This window comes from Eurosta solidaginis, chromosome 3 (genome assembly GCF_040869045.1).
Source record: "Eurosta solidaginis isolate ZX-2024a chromosome 3, ASM4086904v1, whole genome shotgun sequence".
NCBI lineage: Eukaryota > Metazoa > Arthropoda > Insecta > Diptera > Tephritidae > Eurosta > Eurosta solidaginis.
Window position 1 is genome coordinate 170,348,512 of NC_090321.1, and position 18,965 is coordinate 170,367,476.

Here is an 18,965-nt window from a genome sequence, read left to right on the forward strand (position 1 = left end):
AAGACTTGCGAAGTAATATGACGGAAAAATAGTGTCAAGTATCTCCATAACCAGCGATAGGAGAGAGATGAACGATATAAACCTATTTCATTATTTTTCCAGGTTTCAGTAGTGATACTACCTTGCCTGTTTCCATTTCTGAGAAATAACTGAGAAAAGCGACAGATTGAAAATATGTGTTAGGTAGGTAAAGCCCACGCCGTCATTGGTCATTTTGCATTTTTTCGAGAGAGCGATCATGATGATTAAGCTTGAATTTGAGAGAATCATTCAGTGTATGGCTAACAACACAATTTTATTTATTATGATCCGATGCGATAATATGACTTTAAATAATATTTTATTTTAATATACTGTGAACAATAGCATAAGCCAATATTTTAGTACATCACATTCTTTATATAACCAACACAATTCAATAAATAAGTAAGCAATAAAATTAAGAATATCAAAAGAAAGCAACCATTTTGAGTCGTTTAGCCTTCAATCTAAAGCGTAATTTAATGTTAAAATAACATTCGGGTGAGCGCGAATAAATCTATATCAGATGAACGGAGAAGATAATTTATATTTGTCGAATATATGCAGCTAAAATAATGAGATACAAATTTAGTTACAAATTGTATTTCAGCATTAATGACACTGTATAACTGAATGTCTACTTCTTCTTTTTATTTTTTCCTTGCGTAGTAGGGTCTGATGCACCAGTGAGTGTGAATAGCTCTTTTTTCAGTTGCAATAGAAATTCAACTTCGGGCTTCCACACACTAGCGTCGCCTGCAGCTTTTAATTTACGCACTTTTTCTCCCTAAAAAACATATAATAAGCATAATGACAGCGCTTGTCTTCTAAACTTCATTCCTTACTCACTTGCTGTGTTATATGATCTTCCAATTCTTTGATTCTTTCATCGTTGACCACTGTTTGCGATAACGCATTTGTTGGTGGAGCAGCTTGCGCATTGGTTAGTTGTTTCTTAAGATCCAACAGCATATTAACTTCTGGCTGCCAAACACCTTTGTCTTTTGTGGACGATTTTAGCTGACGTACTTTCTCGCCTTGTAGACGCACTGCTTCCTCAAGTTGAGCAACTGTTTGCATGCCATTAGTAAGTGGGGCAGACTTCACAACTGTATTTGTTGGTTTAGCACTATGTTTGTTGTCTTTAACTTGATCCTGGACACCACCAAATTTCTTTTTTAATTCGTCAATGAAGCTTTGCTCTAATTTTGTAAACAGTGGTACAGGTTTACCAATTTTATGGCCAGCTGGTAGCAAAATATTGATGAAGGGTTTACTAAAACAATAAATCAAAATTTTATTTCGATAAAACTTACACGGCATACAGTTACTTACTCAGGAGCCAGCAGGGTTTGCTTACTATTGAGTTGAGTAAAAAGTGCACGTGCAGTGGTTGGCATATATGGGAACATAAGGTTCGCTAATAAAGCAGAAATATTTGCACAAACTCCAATGATGGTGGCAGCACGTGCCTTTTGGTCGTCAGTTCCCTTAAGGAGGACCCATGGCTGTTGCGCTTGCATATACCCATTGCCATGTCGTGAAATGGATAGCATATGGCGAATTCCATCACGTAGTTTTGCCTTTTCTAGTGAATTTATGTAGCCTCGTACTTCGCGATTTATAAGTGCCAACAATGAGTGCTCATCTTTCGTCAGAGTCATCACAGGTATGACGCTATTAAAGTTTTTTTCACAAAATACTAAAGCACGATTTACAAAGTTTCCGAGGTTGTTTAGCAAATCTGAATTATTACGTGCAGCCAAATCATTCCAACTGAAACTAGAGTCCTGACCTTCGGGACGTGCAGAAGCAAGATAGAAGCGCCATATATCTGAAGGTATACCCGTCTCCTATGAGATTTTAATAAGATAAATACCGTTAGCTTAGATTAAATATGGAAAACTTTCGAATACCTGTGCATCATTACCAAATACTCCAATGCCTCGGCTCTTACTAAATTTACCATCTTCATAGTTCAAATATTCTGTCGCCATAATATTTGTAACAGTCGTGTGACCTTTATTGGTTGCCAACAATGACGAAGGAAATACCACCGAGTGAAAAGGTACATTATCCTTGGCCATAAATTGAAAAAGTTCGACATTTACATTTTTGGCGGGTATCCACCACTGTTTATATTCACTCGTATAGTGTTTTGTCATTGAGATGTAACCATATGGAGCATCGAACCAAACATAAAATACTTTCTTTTCAAAACCGGCTAACGGCACGGGTATACCCCATTTCAGATCGCGTGTGATACAACGTGGCTTTAGGCCTTCACGCAACCATGAACGCGCGATAACGCGAGCGTTGTTCGTCCAGCCCATATCAGAACTTTCCAGCCAAGCGCGCAATTTCGGTTCAATTTTGGGTAAATCAAGAAACAATTGATCGGAAGAACGTAGTACAGGTGCAGTATTACAAACTTTACAGCGTGGGCGTATCAGTTCCGTGGCGTTCACCAGCTTTCCACATTTATCGCATTGATCACCACGCGCGTCTTCATAACCACAACCAGGATGAGGGCAGGCGCCTTCTACAAATCTGTTAAGCAGGGATAAAGTAATTTTTTGCTATTGTTTACTATTCTTTTACTCACCTATCAGCTAGAAATCGATCACACTTAACACAAAGCAGCTGTTCAACGCTTTCAGTAAAAATGTAGCCATTCTTATACACATCATTAAAAGCCTCTTGCACGATTCTTTAATGAAAATGTATTTATCTTACATAGTTTGCTTTAAGCTTAAATCAGTCTTACTCAGTTTGATGTGGCGATGATGTTCGTCCAAAGAAATCAAATCCGATACCGAACCAGCGGTAAATGGAATTATGCAGATCAAAGTATTTGTCACAAACTTGTTTCGGTGTAAGATTCTCAGCAAGTGCCTTATTCTCTGTCGCTGTGCCATATTCATCAGTCCCACTTATATAAAGAGTATTGTAACCTGCTGCACGAGAATATCTGCAATGATATAGTTAAATGCAGCATTATTGTTTGCACTTTATACTTTTATTTCCACTTACCGTGCAAAAATATCAGCGGAAAGCACGCATCCTATAATGTTCCCCAAATGTGGTACATTGTTTACGTAGGGTAAAGCCGAAGTGACCAGTATGTTTCTTTCGTTTGGTTTTGGTAACACCGTACGTGGTTCCTTACGTTCTAGTATTTCGACAAGGACAAAACTGTTGCGAGCATTGATTAGCTCGTCTTCTGTAACTGTGTCTGCTAAATTACTGCTCCCATCGACTAACAACTTCTCGGACTCAGATGTCGTTTGTAAATTTAAGGTAATATGACTGAGTCCACCGTAACGATTAGACTGTTGAAGCGATGTGTAAGTCAAGGTAGATAACGGAGTTTCACCCAATACTGCTTGCACTTCAGGTAGTACAGAAATTTTGAGGTGCCATGCCTTAAGATGTTCTATACTTTGAGCACTCTTCAATGTACGCCCAGGTGCGAGTAGCGCCCATACGGAAATATCAGCTGCTGTTAATTTATCACCAGCTATAAACGGTGTTTCTGCTAAGCTGTCGTCCAATCTCTTAACTAACAAATTTAATACGGTAATATCATCTGTGTTGGTTTTGTGTCCCACAGATAAATATCGCGCTAAAGCTGGCGCCAGCTTCAAGCTCGACCACTCTAACCACTGTACAATAAAACAGTTACTTTGAACAATTAAGACGTACAATTGTACTATATTGTAGAGTAAATATATACCTCATCACGTAGTGTGCCTTCATCTGGGAAAAGATACTTGGCCACAGCATCCGTGGAAAATAGTTTCAATCCGTTTTCCATCACCACAGTAGGCAGAAACATAAATTCTTTACAGGCGGGATCTTTGTTGATAGAAAGTGCAGAAGAGTATTGCATCATTTTTTTTTAATTTTATTGCATCAGATTTTATTATAACAAAGTATACAACACCCATTTTTTAATACATTTCTAATGAATAACTTGCCCAAAGCGTTAGTGGCACTTAGCAAGTCTAGTTTTGGTTACAACTACGCTTACCATTTATAGTGACTTTGATTACTTCCACAGGACATTTGGCGAATTTGGCCAACAACTGTAACTTAAACCCAAAAGGATTTCCATCGTTTGTATAGACCTTCATATTTATTTTTGTATCCAATGAATAGGTTTTATTATCCAAAACGGCAAAAGCACCAGGTATTTCTTTGCTGTAAGAAACCAATTGGAAGTTGATTGCCACGACTTTGCAATTGACACAATTTGACAGCTGTTTGCTTCCAGTGTTGCACTTTTAATTTCACGCCAGATCACATTTCTCACGAATTTAACAGAGGGCTGCTTTTTTTTTAATTTTAAGGCTGGCGATAATAGAACGTTTTTTCAATAAAAACCAGCAAATCGCCGGATTTACAAAAAAGCTTCCGTCGCTTCAAAGCGAACATGTCGTCAAGGCGTTTCATTCTTATCTTATGGAGATTTTAAAGCGTCAAATATAAGCAACGCCACAGAAGTATTTAAATTTTTGAATACTTTTAGCGGAAAAACAGGCTCTTCATAGTCAAAATAAAATAGATTTTAAATTTAGTTGCAGCTTTTTGACATTATTTTCTATGAGCTATCTGTCAAAAGAGCTGAAACTAAATTTAAAAACTATTTTATTTTGACTATGATTATGCGCCAATAGGTTTTAAATTTAGTTGCAGCTTTTGGACATAATTTTCTATTAGCTTCTGTCAAAAAAGCTGCAACTAAATTTAAAACCAATTTTTTTTTTTATTATGACTAAGCACCAGGAATTTCAAGCAATGGCAAATGCTTTAAAAACAACTAACTTGAACAACTTGAACTTTTTCTTACAAGGGCGAAAAAGTGTATTGAGCGTTTAACTTCTGTCGAAAGAAAGATGTTCCGTGGCCACAAGAGCTCCCGAAAGCTAAAAATGCAGAAAGAGGTTCTGCGCGCATATATTATGGATCCCACACTAATCGATCTGGAGCTATTTTTTAATTATTTCTGAATGGTTCCTGAAAGACGCTACACTTAGTGATTAATTTATCCCTGTTACTCTCTCTTTCTGTCTTCTTCTACTGCTCAATACTTCCTCTTCCTACTTCGAACCCTATTATTTTTTCTCTTCTTTAATATTCAACTTCTCTCTTTTCTTACGACCTCTACTTTATCCCTCCCTCTCCTCCTATTACTTTTCCACCAATTTTTTGGTATCCCAAATATATTCCTCTTAGTTATGTGTTGCGACATAGGCGGAGGGGGTGAGAAGAGGGGGAAAGAGTACCTCTTCCTCTCTCTGCTTGTATGCCATTTTTTATTTCACACTTGCTTAAAAGAAAAATTGATAAAAGTTAACGGGAATAGAAAGCACAATAGGGAGCGCCAACAGCGTTGATGTAAAAAATTGTATGAAAAGAAAATTGCCGATGAAACGAGTCTACATTTTAGTTCAACAATGATGTTTATTTTGTAATCGCAACTGTATGAAATCAGCTGATCGTTGTTGAATTTCGCGAGGTCGTTCAATCGTAATTTCCTAAAACTTAGATTTTTATACACTTGCTGATACTTTGAGTTAGACATGGGTGAACGTAAGGGTCAGAACAAATACTATCCTCCGGATTATGATCCGAAGAAAGGAGGTTTAAATAAATTTCGTGGCACTCATGCCTTGCGTGAGCGCGCCCGAAAGATTCATCTGGGCATCATCATCATTCGTTTTGAAATGCCATACAATATCTGGTGTGATGGATGCAAGAACCATATTGGAATGGGTGTGCGTTACAATGCGGAAAAGACCAAAACAGGAATGTATTATTCCACACCTATTTATAAGTTTCGTATGAAATGTCATCTTTGCGATAATCACTTTGAAATACAGACGGATCCCGGCAATCTGGATTATGTGATACTGTCTGGTGCGAGACGGCAGGAAAATCGTTGGGACCCGCTTAATAATGAGCAGATTGTGCCGGAGACGAAGGAAGCTCAAAAGCGGCTGTTCGATGATCCCATGTACAAGCTGGAACACTTGGCAAAAGATGTTAAAACCGGCGAAGACGCTAAACCGATATTAGAGCGACTTGTCGATCGTAATCGCAATGTTTGGAATGATAATTATGAGGCAAATTGTCGTTTGCGAGCAGAGTTTCGAGTAAGGTTTTCAGATTGTTGTAATTTTAAGAAACTTAACAATTATATTCAATGATCGCTTTCAGACAAAGAAGAAAGAACTAAAAGCACAGAAGGAACTCGATGACAAATTGTTGGCAAGGACTGGTCTTGATATAGCACTCCTACCCGAAATCGCACAAGATAAGCAAATGGCCGCGTTAATGATGCTACAAAGCAAATCGGCACAAGACCGGGAAGCAGAAAAACGTTTAGATATTTTAATGAAACCGGCGCTACCAGGTGCCACCAAAACCACATTCGGTGGACTTAAACGTCAAAAAGTTTTGAATACACATCTACAATTTGTCGATTTGGGCATTAAAAAGAAAAACGAAACCACTTCAACAGTAACGGCAACAAGCTCCTCGGAAAATGAAAATTGTCCCGAAGAGAATATCACCAAAAGTTCTTCGCAGTCATGTAGCACAGCTACGAAAATAGAACACAACAATAATCTTAAAACGGTGGAAGCTTCTTTGGTGGATTTACCAAAAAGTTTGGCTTTAGTATGTGATTATGATAGTGCTAGCGAAACAGATAATAGCAATTGAAATTACAGGCAAAATAAAAGATTTTAATCGTAAAGTAACAATGAAATACAAAAACAAAAATTGCATTGATATAGTGTACAGTATTTTTAAGACATAATTTGATTACAAAATATATGTATTAAGGACATGGACGCAAGCTTTTAGCTTTCAATTACAATTCTGCTGACTCGCAGCCAGACGCATTATTACCATTGTCTTGGGCATCATTATCACCAGCATATAATATGGCCAAAATGCGTTCACACAGTTCGTCATGATCCGTAAATTGTTTTAAACTTTTTTGGAAAAAAACATACTAGTTAGTGAAATACATCAATTTGGAGTTAGGTCGACTTACATTTTTTCCACCTCAATAAGTTTCTTGTAATAGAAATTTCGTTCGTTTAACAGCAAAGCAGTCTATAAAATAAAAAAAGTGATGAAGTGTAATACAAGTAATATAAAATCCTTAATTTATTTGGTGTTACTCTGTATTCCAATAACTATTATATAATTCATCTTAGGAACGATTTAATATGGCCGCATTGAACCATCTAGGCAATCGGAAGATTTTGGGGAGTGCTATCGATGTTAATTAAGGCATCGAAATCCGAAGAACCTTTTGGAAGCCCGAGATTTCGCGATTTAAAATCCCGGGATTACTCAGATTGTTATTTTTGAATTTTGATTCAAAAATAACGATATAACGTAAATGCACCAGAGTAGTTGAATCATAAATGTTTATACAGTTCAATGTTTTAAAAACGTAACGTCTAACGAAGGGTGATATAAAATTGGGTCTTGCAAAAATAAAAACAATCAAAATCATTCATCAGTTCAAGTTTTTTAAATTTGCAGTATGAGATGCAGCGATCCTGCGATTTTAATAGAGTCCAGAGATTTCGGGATTGCAAAATGGATCGGGTGTCTCGGGATTCCCGGGGCTCGATGCCTTAATGTTGATGGTCCTTTGCTAATATTGAACCTATCTGTCCATCTATTCTATCCCGCCCAAGGGCCTCCTGCGGACCTCGTCTATGGGCACAAAGCCTTCTTCAAGATCTATCAATATCGGGATCTTCGTGGTAGTCGTTAACGACTAGTCGCAATGCTACCCAGCAAGCTATACCACTCTCCCGGCGCCGTTACAAATACTCGTGTGATACAGACCTGCGTATCTCGCCAAATAAAGAGCAATACACTTTATTATAGAAGTAGTGCCAGTGCTTGGACTTTTAAAATTGTGTTATACAGTACAAACCTCTTTCGTCAGCTTACTGCGAGTCTCTTGTAGTTTTTGCAAAGTTAGTGGCGTGCTTTTTTCATCCGCATTAATTTGAGTTGAATTTGCTGTTGGTGGTGTAAATGTTGCAATCTCTTCAGCTGGCTCTTTTCTAAATGGCTTGGTGGTACGTTGCGTTTGTTTTTGTAATACTGGAACTTTCAAGTTTTCTTTACACTCGGCATGTACATCATAAAACTTTTTAAACCATTGCAAGAATTCGAAATTATCTTGGAATCGTCCCTTTATCAGGCGTTCGATTGGCACCGATTTCTCATAGTTAATGCGAGTGAAAGCCATTTGGAAAAGTTTGAGATTATGCAAAAACTCGTGCTCCAATTTTGCGTTGACTTTGATTTTTTTCACACCAACCGACTGGGGGAAGAGCAACTCCATCATTTGGCAATAAGCGACACCTAAAAGTATTCCGAATTTAAACTTTATATAAAAGTCTTTGCTTATCGATTATTGGACTAATCGCTGACCATACCTGAACATAGCTGCTCTATTTTTGTGTATTCGCCCTGCACGGTGGTATTTACCCAGCGCAGCATCTCATGACGTGATATTTTCTCAGAGGAGCAGTGTGTTAGGGCCACCGGTGTTTTTAAATCGGGCATTGCTGGAGTTGTCATTTAAAATATATTATCGCGCGTGCTTACACAATTTTAGCATATATTTTAATTTTTTGTAAAAACGTAACGGGATGACTTTGGCGCTAAAGGTTAACTAAGCTGCCAGACATTTTTTTTGCTTACTCAATTCCTATCCCTACATGATGACTTTTGGGTAGACAGTAGGATATATGTTATCTATTATACCCCAGTCTTCTATGAAAGTTTCTATGAGTTTCTAAAAGGATAATCGAAAATCATACAGGAATTCTTGAGTGCGTGTGATCTTTGCTTATGTGTTGGCTAATATCACGTTTACACTGCCCCAAAAGCTTCACTTTGGGCTTAAGTGCAGAATACATACACTTGTCAAATTACAAAAATTTATATGAGCATCGGTAGTGGTGTTTATGGTGAGTTCAACCGTATAATTTTTTTTTGGTGCAGATAATAACTGTAGGGTTAATTCCACGTCAAAAGGTAAATTTTACATTTTTTTAAAACAAAATATCTTTGAAACTATTGAGTCAATCTTGGCATCTGTAATGTATTTAGATAGCTTTTAAAACAAGGTTTTGTTTGATATATAAAACATCTATAATTAGAAGAAATTTCTTTTATAACATTATTTTTTTATGGGAAAATGATTGCTAACTTATCGTAAATCGAATAATAAGTCGAAAAAATTTGTTATTGACAAAATACTTTAATACTATCGTGTTGGAGATAATTTTATTACCTTTAATTTGGTATATATATCTTTATATTAGAAGGTATAACTTGATTATTTAGGGGCGAAAAACAAAGAAGGTGTCATATGAGTTAAATTATTTTTATTGATGTAGGTATATATATGATGTTATTTATGTATGTATGGGTTTATGCATTGTATTAATTAATTGCAAAAATACATAATGTATAGCATTGCTAATTTTTTTTGCTAAAATATACGTTAAAGGTAAACTATTGTTACGAATATTAGCAAAACTAAGGAGTGCTGCCAGCTCTAAGCCGATCTAAGCAGTGACGTGAATGCACATCAATAATTCAATCATTATGTATCTACATAAACGAATCAATAATTGCGTCTACACATATGTACACATTCCGACGAGCAACATTTACATACAAGGCAGCGAGAGATGAGATGTCACACACCGATGAATTTACTTATACGCTTATGTGTGTGCGGGAGACTGTAAACTACAAACACATGCATATACCTTATCTGAGTTGTCACAAGAGAGAGCAATAATTTGTGCACGTAGTTGTGGCTGGCGATTTTGTAGCCGAAACAACTAGTAACTTCTGGAAATCGAAGAGCCTAGAAGTATGCAGCGTAAACTATAAAAGCGGCGCCAGCGAGTAAGAAGGAATTCAGTTTGATTTGAATTGTCAAGCAGTTACGAGTAAGACGATATCTAGCGAGCAATAGCACTATTATTTTGAAAGTCAGTTTCCTTTAAGATATCAGTTTGGTTATTAAGCTATTCGTTGCACAGTTTGAGTGTTATTGTGAAGTACTTAATAAAGGCCATTTTTCCATCATTCAATATTGGAGTTATTTATTCAACAGTTTAGTGATTCGAACTTAGCAGAGGATTGCAAATAAGAGGATTTGCAGAAAATTCGTTACAATTGGTGTCAGAAGAGGAATTGTTGAATAAATTCTAGAGGACAACAAGGACATGGCAAAGTTAAGTGAATTGAAGATCCCGCAACTGAAGAAGGAGTTGGAGAGCCGTGGATTGAATACAAGCGGCGTTAAACTCGAACTTCAGGCACGGCTACGAGAAGCAATGGAAGCAGAAGGAATTGATGTGGAAGAGCATGTCTTTCATCTTGATGGCGAGGAGACAACAAAAATTGAAGAGAAGAACGAAACATCGCAGACGGTTACCAGTACAGACTTGAACATGATTTTAGCTGCAATATCTGCTCAAACATCGACAGTGTCATCTCAACTGGCAGAACAGCAGACATATATGGAATCGCAGGAGAACCGTATAACATCCAAGATGGAAGAACAGAAGACATATATGGCATCACAACTAGAATCGCAGGAGACACGTATAACATCCAAGATGGAAGAACAGAAGACATATTTGGCATCTCAACTGGAAGCGCAAGAGGCACGTATATCTGAAATGTCGGCACAAATTTCGGAACAGGTATCAGCGCAGCTCTTTGTGAAACTGGAAGAGCAGGATGCAAAAATTTTACAACTCGAGGACAAAATTGATGCCGAAATAGAAGCGTTAAAAGGTCGTATGGAGCAGTTACAACTAAACCGCCCAGCTGTTTCAGCGAGTAATCCAAAGGTAAAGACACCATCCTTTGACGGTTCTGTTCCTTTTCAGGTCTTTAAGCTACAGTTTGAGAAGACCGCAGCAGTGAACCAATGGAATGCTGAAGATAAAGTTGCAGCTCTGTTCGTGGCACTGAAAGGGCCTGCCGCGGAAATCTTACAGACCATCCCAGAGTACGAGCGGAACCACTACGAAACATTGATGAGCGCTTTAGAGAGACGTTACGGAAGCGAGCATAGGAAACAGATATTCCAAATTGAGTTGCAAAACCGCTACCAAAAAGCAAATAAAACATTGCAGGAGTTTGCTTCAGATATTGAAAGATTGGCTCATCTTGCAAATGCGGACGCACCCGTGGAATACACTGAAAGGGTAAAAATCCAGAGTTTCATAAATGGCATACGGGACGTGGAAACGAAGCGAGCTACATACGCAAACCCAAAGCTGACATTTTCTGAAACGGTATCACATGCATTGACTCAGGAAACGGCCTCACTATTGAGTAAACCAGCATACAAAGCTCATCGTGTAGAAGTGGAAAGACCAGATTGGGTAGACACTATTTTGGAAGCACTGAAGGGATCACAACAGAAAAATGCCGGAGTTATTAAATGTTTCAAGTGCGGCAACCCAGGTCATATTGCACGACATTGCAGCAGCGGTCCCAATAGCTCCAACAATGTGGGTGGTCGTAAACGCAGAGCAGAAGGTGATGAGCAAATATCCAAGACCACTCAATCGTTAAACTAAATCGAGTCAGCCGCAAGGGGCGACAGCTGGCTCCCGCAATTGAATGCCCCATAATCTCTATCTCGCAGATTGGAAGAAGATCGAGCAACCTTACTGTTGGAGGACATGTGGACGGAAAGGAACGGTTATTGACTGTAGATACGGGTGCATCTCATTCCATCATTCGAGCGGATTTAGTCAACAAAAAGATAAGACCATTGCTTGGAGCAAGATTACGTACAGCCACGGGAGAGGACACCCAGGTAATTGGAGAAGTAGAATGTGAAGTCGCAATTGGGAACGTCATGGTAGTACACAATTTTATAGTGGCAGAAATTGTTGATGAAATCATAATTGGAGTGGACTTCTTAATCGACCAGGGCATCAAGATCGACATGCAAAGCAAGACGATGCGATATAAAAACATGGATGTACCACTTAATTTCGGCTACGAGAGAGGCTACAGCAGTAAACGAGTGCTGGTGGAAGAGAGTCAGCAAATACCACCAAAATCCGAAGCAGTCATCTGGGCAAAGGTTGATGGAGATTGTGGGACAAACAAATTGTGGGTTGTCGAAGCAGCAAACAAATCAGCACTAAACATACTTGTAGGAAAAACCCTGGCTATGACAAAACAAGATGGACGTATTCCGGTAAGAGTACTCAATGAGTTCAAGTCACCACTCAAACTGACTAAAGGAGCTATTTTGGGAAGATGCCAAGAGGCTGAAGTGGTTATTAACTGTGAACAGCTCCAGGAACACGTTTCAGCTAGTAATACTGATCTTTCAAATGACATCACGGCATGGATGCAGGGACTAGAGGAAGCATATCAGAGTAAGGCAAAACAACTGCTCCTAAAGTACGCGAACATATTTGACCAGGATGATTCTAAACCAGGCCGCACCAACGTTGTGAAACATCAAATTGACACTGGAGATGCGAGACCGATCCGTCAAGCTCCACGTAGTGTTCCACTGGCGAAGCGGGAAGTTGTGAGTCAAATCATTCAAGAAATGAACGACAGCGGCGTCATCGAACCATCAGCTAGTCCATGGAGCTCACCGGTAGCACTTGTAAAAAAAAAGGATGGAAAAATGAGGTTTTGCGTGGACTACCGGAAGTTGAATGACGTAACGAAAAAGGATAGCTACCCATTGCCAAGAATTGACGACACTCTGGACTCGCTATCTGGTACGAAATGGTTTTCCACGCTGGACTTGAAAAGCGGCTACTGGCAAGTGGAGGTGAAGGAGGAAGATAAAGAGAAAACAGCCTTCAGTGTCGGTGATGGTCTTTGGCAATTTACAGTGATGCCTTTTGGACTTTGTAATGCACCAGCTACTTTTGAGAGACTCATGGACCAGGTACTGAAAGGACTACATTGGAAAACATGCTTGGTGTACCTGGACGACATCATCGTATTGGGCAAGAACTTTGATGAACATCTTAAGAACTTGGAGGAAGTTTTCCATAGAATAGCTGGCGCTGGTCTGAAGTTAAGTCCCAAAAAGTGTGCGCTGTTTAAAAAGGAAGTCAATTATTTGGGTCACAAGGTAACGACAGAGGGCATCTGCACTGCGAACGAAAAAATAGAGGCTGTACAGGATTGGCCAAGACCACAGAATCTACATGAATTGAGAAGTTTTCTTGGGCTGTGCACATATTACCGCCGATTTGTACCAAATTTTTCCAGCGTAGCCCATAGCCTCCATGAGCTTACAAGAAAAAACAAAGCTTTTGAATGGAAGAAGGAGCAAGAAGTGGCTTTCCAAACATTGAAGGAGCGTTTGTGCACTGCCCCAATGTTAGCATATCCGATTCCAGGAGCAACATTTATTCTAGATACAGATTCAAGTGGATATGCTATAGGAGGCGTTTTATCACAACTGGTCGATGGACAGGAGAAGGTAGTTGCATATTACAGCCGTTCGATTGGAAAACCAGAGAGGAACTACTGTGTTACGCGGAGAGAGCTGTTGGCATTGGTAGAGTGCATTAAACATTTTCACAAATACCTCTACGGCCAGCGATTCCATGTCAGGACAGATCACGCAGCATTGAAATGGCTTCTGCAGTTCCGTAATCCGGAAGGACAATTGGCACGGTGGATCGAGCGACTTCAAAGCTATGACTTTTCCATTGAGCATCGAAAAGGTAGTACCCATGGAAATGCCGATGCAATGTCACGAAGGCCATGTAGTTTGGAATGCAAGCACTGTTCAAAGGCCGAGGCTAAAGAAGACATTATAGATGTCCGGCTAATGACTATAACGTGTACGGATGAATGGGACAAGGAACAACTAAGAAAGTGTCAGCTAGAAGATACAGGTCTGTCACATGTTATGCAAGGGCTCGAACGAAACGAAAGACCAAGCAGAGAGGATATGTCAGCAGAGAGTCCCATTGCGAAGTCATATTGGGCACAGTGGAACAGTTTGGAATTGATATCCGGTTGCTTGCATCGAGTATGGGAGAGTGAGGATGGTCAGTGCAAGAAGAAACTTATAGTTGTTCCCAGAAAGAGGATTCCTGACGTGCTCAGCGAGTTGCACAATGGTCCAAGTGGAGGCCATCTTGGAATCACGAAGACACTCGAGAAAATTAAGCAGAGATTCTATTGGGTTGGTTGCCGTCAGTCGGTCACCGAGTGGATTGCCAATTGCGAGGTATGCAACAGAGCGAAAGGGCCCAAAACCCGAAGTCGTGGCCAGATGAAGCAGTATATTTCAGGTGCACCATATGAAAGAATCGCCATGGATGTCGCAGGTCCATTTCCTACTAGCAACCGCGGAAACAAATACGTACTGGTGGTTATGGATTATTTCAGTAAATGGCCAGAGGTATACCCAATCCCAAACCAAGAAGCAGAAACAGTAGCAGAAGTGGTTAAAAACGAATGGGTTGCAAGGTATGGTGTACCAATGGAGTTACATTCTGACCAAGGCAGGAATTTTGAATCAGCTGTGTTCCAAGAACTGTGCAAGAAGTTGGGCATTCGAAAAACACGGACAACTGCATTGCATCCTCAGTCCGATGGTATGGTGGAACGTTTCAATAGAACATTGGAGGAGCATTTAAGGAAAGTAGTCGACAAGTACCATAAGGACTGGGATACACACATATCATTATTCTTGATGGCCTACCGATCGGCAGTACATGACACAACGGGCCAAACTCCCGCAAAGGTAATTTTTGGCAATGACCTTCGACTGCCAGCTGATTTGAAGTATGGGATAGATGCCGATGCGGAGAGGAATGTCAAGAAATCCACTGATGTCTTAGAAGAAGAGCTGAGAGAGATACACGATCTGGTAAGGCAACGAGCAAAGATTATGAGTGACAAGATGAAAGCGAGGTACGATAAAGCAATTAATTCGGAAGGGTTTCAGGAAGGAGATTTGGTGCTGCTATACAACCCACAACGAAAAAAAGGGTTGTCCCCGAAATTGCAGTGTAACTGGGAAGGCCCATACAAAGTTGTAAAACGGATCAACGATGTAGTGTACCGCATACAAACCACTACCAAACCACGAACCAAAATGAAAGTGGTTCATTTGGAGAGATTAGCAGCGTTTAGATCGAGAGATTTGTCTGATCGGGACGATCAGACTTAGGTGGAGGGCAGTGTTACGAATATTAGCAAAACTAAGGAGTGCTGCCAGCTCTAAGCCGATCTAAGCAGTGACGTGAATGCACATCAATAATTCAATCATTATGTATCTACATAAACGAATCAATAATTGCGTCTACACATATGTACACATTCCGACGAGCAACATTTACATACAAGGCAGCGAGAGATGAGATGTCACACACCGATGAATTTACTTATACGCTTATGTGTGTGCGGGAGACTGTAAACTACAAACACATGCATATACCTTATCTGAGTTGTCACAAGAGAGAGCAATAATTTGTGCACGTAGTTGTGGCTGGCGATTTTGTAGCCGAAACAACTAGTAACTTCTGGAAATCGAAGAGCCTAGAAGTATGCAGCGTAAACTATAAAAGCGGCGCCAGCGAGTAAGAAGGAATTCAGTTTGATTTGAATTGTCAAGCAGTTACGAGTAAGACGATATCTAGCGAGCAATAGCACTATTATTTTGAAAGTCAGTTTCCTTTAAGATATCAGTTTGGTTATTAAGCTATTCGTTGCACAGTTTGAGTGTTATTGTGAAGTACTTAATAAAGGCCATTTTTCCATCATTCAATATTGGAGTTATTTATTCAACAGTTTAGTGATTCGAACTTAGCAGAGGATTGCAAATAAGAGGATTTGCAGAAAATTCGTTACACTATTTAAAATTTTGCATTCGTAAAGGAGCTGATATTACCTTATAACTCTTATGTTGATTGTTTTGTATTTTCTTGGCTACTCTAGAGTAAAGCTTTTAATAACTGTAAAGAGCCCGTTATTATCAAAAGTGGAATTTAATTGTGCGTAATAACATGGATAACTTAAACTTATTAAAAATTTTTTAAATCTTCGGTTGTAACGAAAGTGGTCCATTAACAAGAGATGCACTAGCAGCTCTTCAGGAGTGGGGTTTGGTGCCTTATGAAGGTACACATTTATGTGCAGAGGGTCATGAAATGAAATTGGTCGAATGCGCCCAGAACATTGACGCGTTTGTTTGGAGGTGAGTTTTTTTTTTAGTTTTCTTGTCGCCGGTGTCGGATCGGTTAAAGGTAATTTTTTTAAAGGTGTTCTACGCAGAATTACTGTGCATAGCGTAGCCGGTGTTGGATCGGCTAAGGGTTATTTTTTTAAAGTGCGGCGAAGGCCGCCTACGCAGAAGGGTGTACTACGCAGAATTACTGTGCATGGCGCAGCCGGTGTTGGATCGAAGGGTGTTCTACGGAGAATTACTGTGCATGGAGTAGCCGGTTTTAGATCGGCTAAGGGCTATTTTTAATAATAATTTGTAGACTAAGTACACTAGGTTATAAGAAATCTAATTTAATATATATGTTTAAACTTTGTAGACTAAGCTAACTAGGTTAAAAGGAAGCCGTGTTTAATGTAGGAATAGATAAGACTAGTTTTAGATAGTTTAAGTTAAGCCTTTTTTGAAAAAAATAAAATTTAAAAAATTTCCTCCAAAAAAGAGCCTTTTAAAATTTTTGGTAAATAAAGACTAGGAAAGTTAAAGATATATATACATCAGATGAAAGGTATTTTTGTAAGTTATTTTTGAAATCCATTCACTAGTTTCGCAGATATTTTGATTTGAAAAATTCATAATTTCGCCTTTTGACATGGAATTACCCCCAAACCTTTCATTTGCACCAAAAAAGAAATATACCGTTAGAATCAGCATACAAATCTCTATAAAGTTCGATTTTTTATTTTTTTTTTTTACAAATGTATGTATTCTGCACTTGTTCCCCACTTTGTTCGAAAAATTGAAAATGCGACGCATTTCCTCATACAAATCACATATCCGAAATGACTCATTTCATCATTGTTTACTATATAGTTTGGCAGCTTAAATTTAGGGTTTGTTGCGAATAGGGTGGAAGGCCACTTGAATTCAGTGAAAGAAGGCACTCGAATGGAGTGGAATGAAGAAAAGTAGGAAGAGCAGAGTTGCATTGGATTAATAGACCTTCAATCATTGTATCAATATTAAAGATACATTTAGAAAAAATAATTAAATAGTTGAGTTTAAGCAAACATTTTCTTTCAGTTACTGCAATTATCCCAAAATTATAACATTGTATGTCTGTTTAAAAATTTAACCCATTTTCTACTGCTGTTGCGTTTTCACAACAGCAACTTCGAGACTTTAAAACTATTATGAAATAAATAGTGTTTGCAAGTGTTTCGACTTTACAATAAAATCTGAATCTGATTTATAAATATGGCCTAAATTTTTATTACCTTGGTTTTGTTTCGATTTAGCACATTTTTGAAAAAGGTCTAAAAAATAATGATTTTTTTATGTTGTTGTTTGTGTAAAAATAAAAAAAATTAATATAGTTTTATTTCAAGTTTTTTTACAAGAAAATATGAAATAACAACGCTGGCTAAAACTATGCCATTCTAGAATGCTACAACAACATGCATTCGGCACTAAGGAAAATTTAAGGAAAGACACCTAGGAGAACTTTTTCATCGTTTTGGTAAATATTGTGGGTATTTAGTTTTTTTTTTGTGGAGAGGTAGAAGTCGAGGTTGAATTAGATGTGGAAGATTTTGGGTCACCGCTACCATGTTTATCTGAAACACCTGACGATGGACCATCTTGTTCTGGAAAAAACACCAAGCATATTGCAGAAAAAGATCTTGGTGCACTCAAATGGAAGAAAACGAAACGTATTGATTTTAAATTCGCATCGCCTGATAAAACAACAGTTCAACCGCTAAAAAACAACATCGTTGCATCTATGATTGGGTGTAAATTTTTTGTTTCTATTTATTTATTACTTTATTTTTCAAACAGGTTGAAAAACAACCTTTATAAAATTTTTTGACAAAGACATTATGGAAATGCTCTTCGCGAATACAAACATATTATCAGAATAATATCGTCACAGATGTTACTAAACAGCAGATGTATCGTTTCATCCATCATAAAGTACCCCCCAGGTTGAACCATATTGGAGTACATAGCAAACACTTGGTGTACCTATAGTTGTAATCATTATCACGCAATGACTTTCAATTGATAAAAAGAGTTTTATATTTAATGGATATTGATGCTACAGACCGATTTGCTAAAATCCGCCCTCAAATTGAAGCATTGAATCTTAGGTACGGTTCGACGTTTTCGTTACTGTTAGACAACCTGGACTTATAAATGACTATAATCAACATATGGGGGAAGTAGATCTACATGATAATTCACTGAACAGTATAATTTTTTATGCACGGAAAATTCTTTCCGTGGTTAGGAAATCAGAAGGAACTTATCCTATGTGGTTGTTGTTCTTGTATTAACGATAAAGACACTTTGCAGGATATATATCCTGTACGTTCCGGTAACAAAGCACCATTAAGGTACTGGCCCGACCATCTCGGGAAAGATTTATATGACCACATTAAACCTTTTAGACCATCCCGCCCTCCCCACCACTACTTCCATGAGGAACTTGGGTCACCAGAGCCGCGGCTGTTAATGAAATATGATTCGCCACGGGTAGGTGAGTTTGACAATTGGGTTGGAAAAGCTATATGTTGCGCTGTCAACCCCTTTAGAGGGTCGCACCACACAACCCCTTGAATCAATTTGGTATTTTAGTCGCCTCGTACGATAGGCATACCTGCCGCGGGTATATTCTAAGCCCCCTAACCTG

The 18,965-nt window shown here is 38.6% G+C and overlaps 3 protein-coding genes across 3 annotated transcripts; 1 reads left to right on the forward strand and 2 right to left on the reverse strand.

Moving 5' to 3' along the window:
* Positions 1 to 323: 323 nt before the first annotated feature.
* Positions 324 to 4,270, reverse strand: MetRS (methionyl-tRNA synthetase 1). The gene is made up of 9 exons (XM_067773844.1): positions 4,055 to 4,270; positions 3,758 to 3,879; positions 3,055 to 3,686; positions 2,789 to 2,992; positions 2,627 to 2,731; positions 1,938 to 2,571; positions 1,357 to 1,874; positions 871 to 1,297; positions 324 to 808 (listed from the first exon to the last, which is right to left on the reverse strand). Exons 1-9 carry the CDS (start codon positions 4,155 to 4,157, stop codon positions 659 to 661), a joined length of 2,895 nt encoding a protein of 964 aa, XP_067629945.1. The 5' UTR covers positions 4,158 to 4,270; the 3' UTR covers positions 324 to 658.
* Positions 4,271 to 5,504: 1,234 nt separating this feature from the next.
* LOC137246781 (coiled-coil domain-containing protein 130 homolog) lies at positions 5,505 to 6,877 on the forward strand. The gene is made up of 2 exons (XM_067777792.1): positions 5,505 to 6,179; positions 6,244 to 6,877. Exons 1-2 carry the CDS (start codon positions 5,607 to 5,609, stop codon positions 6,748 to 6,750), a joined length of 1,080 nt encoding a protein of 359 aa, XP_067633893.1. The 5' UTR covers positions 5,505 to 5,606; the 3' UTR covers positions 6,751 to 6,877.
* LOC137246782 (microtubule-associated protein RP/EB family member 2) lies at positions 6,753 to 8,802 on the reverse strand. The gene is made up of 4 exons (XM_067777793.1): positions 8,502 to 8,802; positions 7,991 to 8,427; positions 7,088 to 7,149; positions 6,753 to 7,025 (listed from the first exon to the last, which is right to left on the reverse strand). The coding sequence occupies exons 1-4, from the start codon at positions 8,644 to 8,646 to the stop codon at positions 6,902 to 6,904; spliced, it is 768 nt and encodes a 255-aa protein (XP_067633894.1). The 5' UTR covers positions 8,647 to 8,802; the 3' UTR covers positions 6,753 to 6,901.
* Between the last annotated feature and the right edge of the window lie 10,163 nt (positions 8,803 to 18,965).

Bases quoted from the DNA above. Each gene is read 5' to 3' on its own strand.
- LOC137246781 (XM_067777792.1), top strand. From the start codon at position 5,607: ATGGGTGAACGTAAGGGTCAGAACAAATACTATCCTCCGGATTATGAT. The intron at 6,180-6,243 runs GTAAGGTTTTCA...GATCGCTTTCAG, and splicing joins GTTTGCGAGCAGAGTTTCGA to ACAAAGAAGAAAGAACTAAA.
- LOC137246782 (XM_067777793.1), bottom strand. From the start codon at position 8,646: ATGACAACTCCAGCAATGCCCGATTTAAAAACACCGGTGGCCCTAACA. The intron at 8,428-8,501 runs GTATGGTCAGCG...GAATACTTTTAG, and splicing joins AATAGAGCAGCTATGTTCAG to GTGTCGCTTATTGCCAAATG. The intron at 7,150-7,990 runs GTTTGTACTGTA...TTTATTTTATAG, and splicing joins GCAGTAAGCTGACGAAAGAG to ACTGCTTTGCTGTTAAACGA.
- MetRS (XM_067773844.1), bottom strand. From the start codon at position 4,157: ATGAAGGTCTATACAAACGATGGAAATCCTTTTGGGTTTAAGTTACAG. The intron at 2,732-2,788 runs GTAAGACTGATT...TTTTCATTAAAG, and splicing joins TCATCGCCACATCAAACTGA to AATCGTGCAAGAGGCTTTTA. The intron at 1,298-1,356 runs GTAAGTAACTGT...TTATTGTTTTAG, and splicing joins CAAACCCTGCTGGCTCCTGA to TAAACCCTTCATCAATATTT.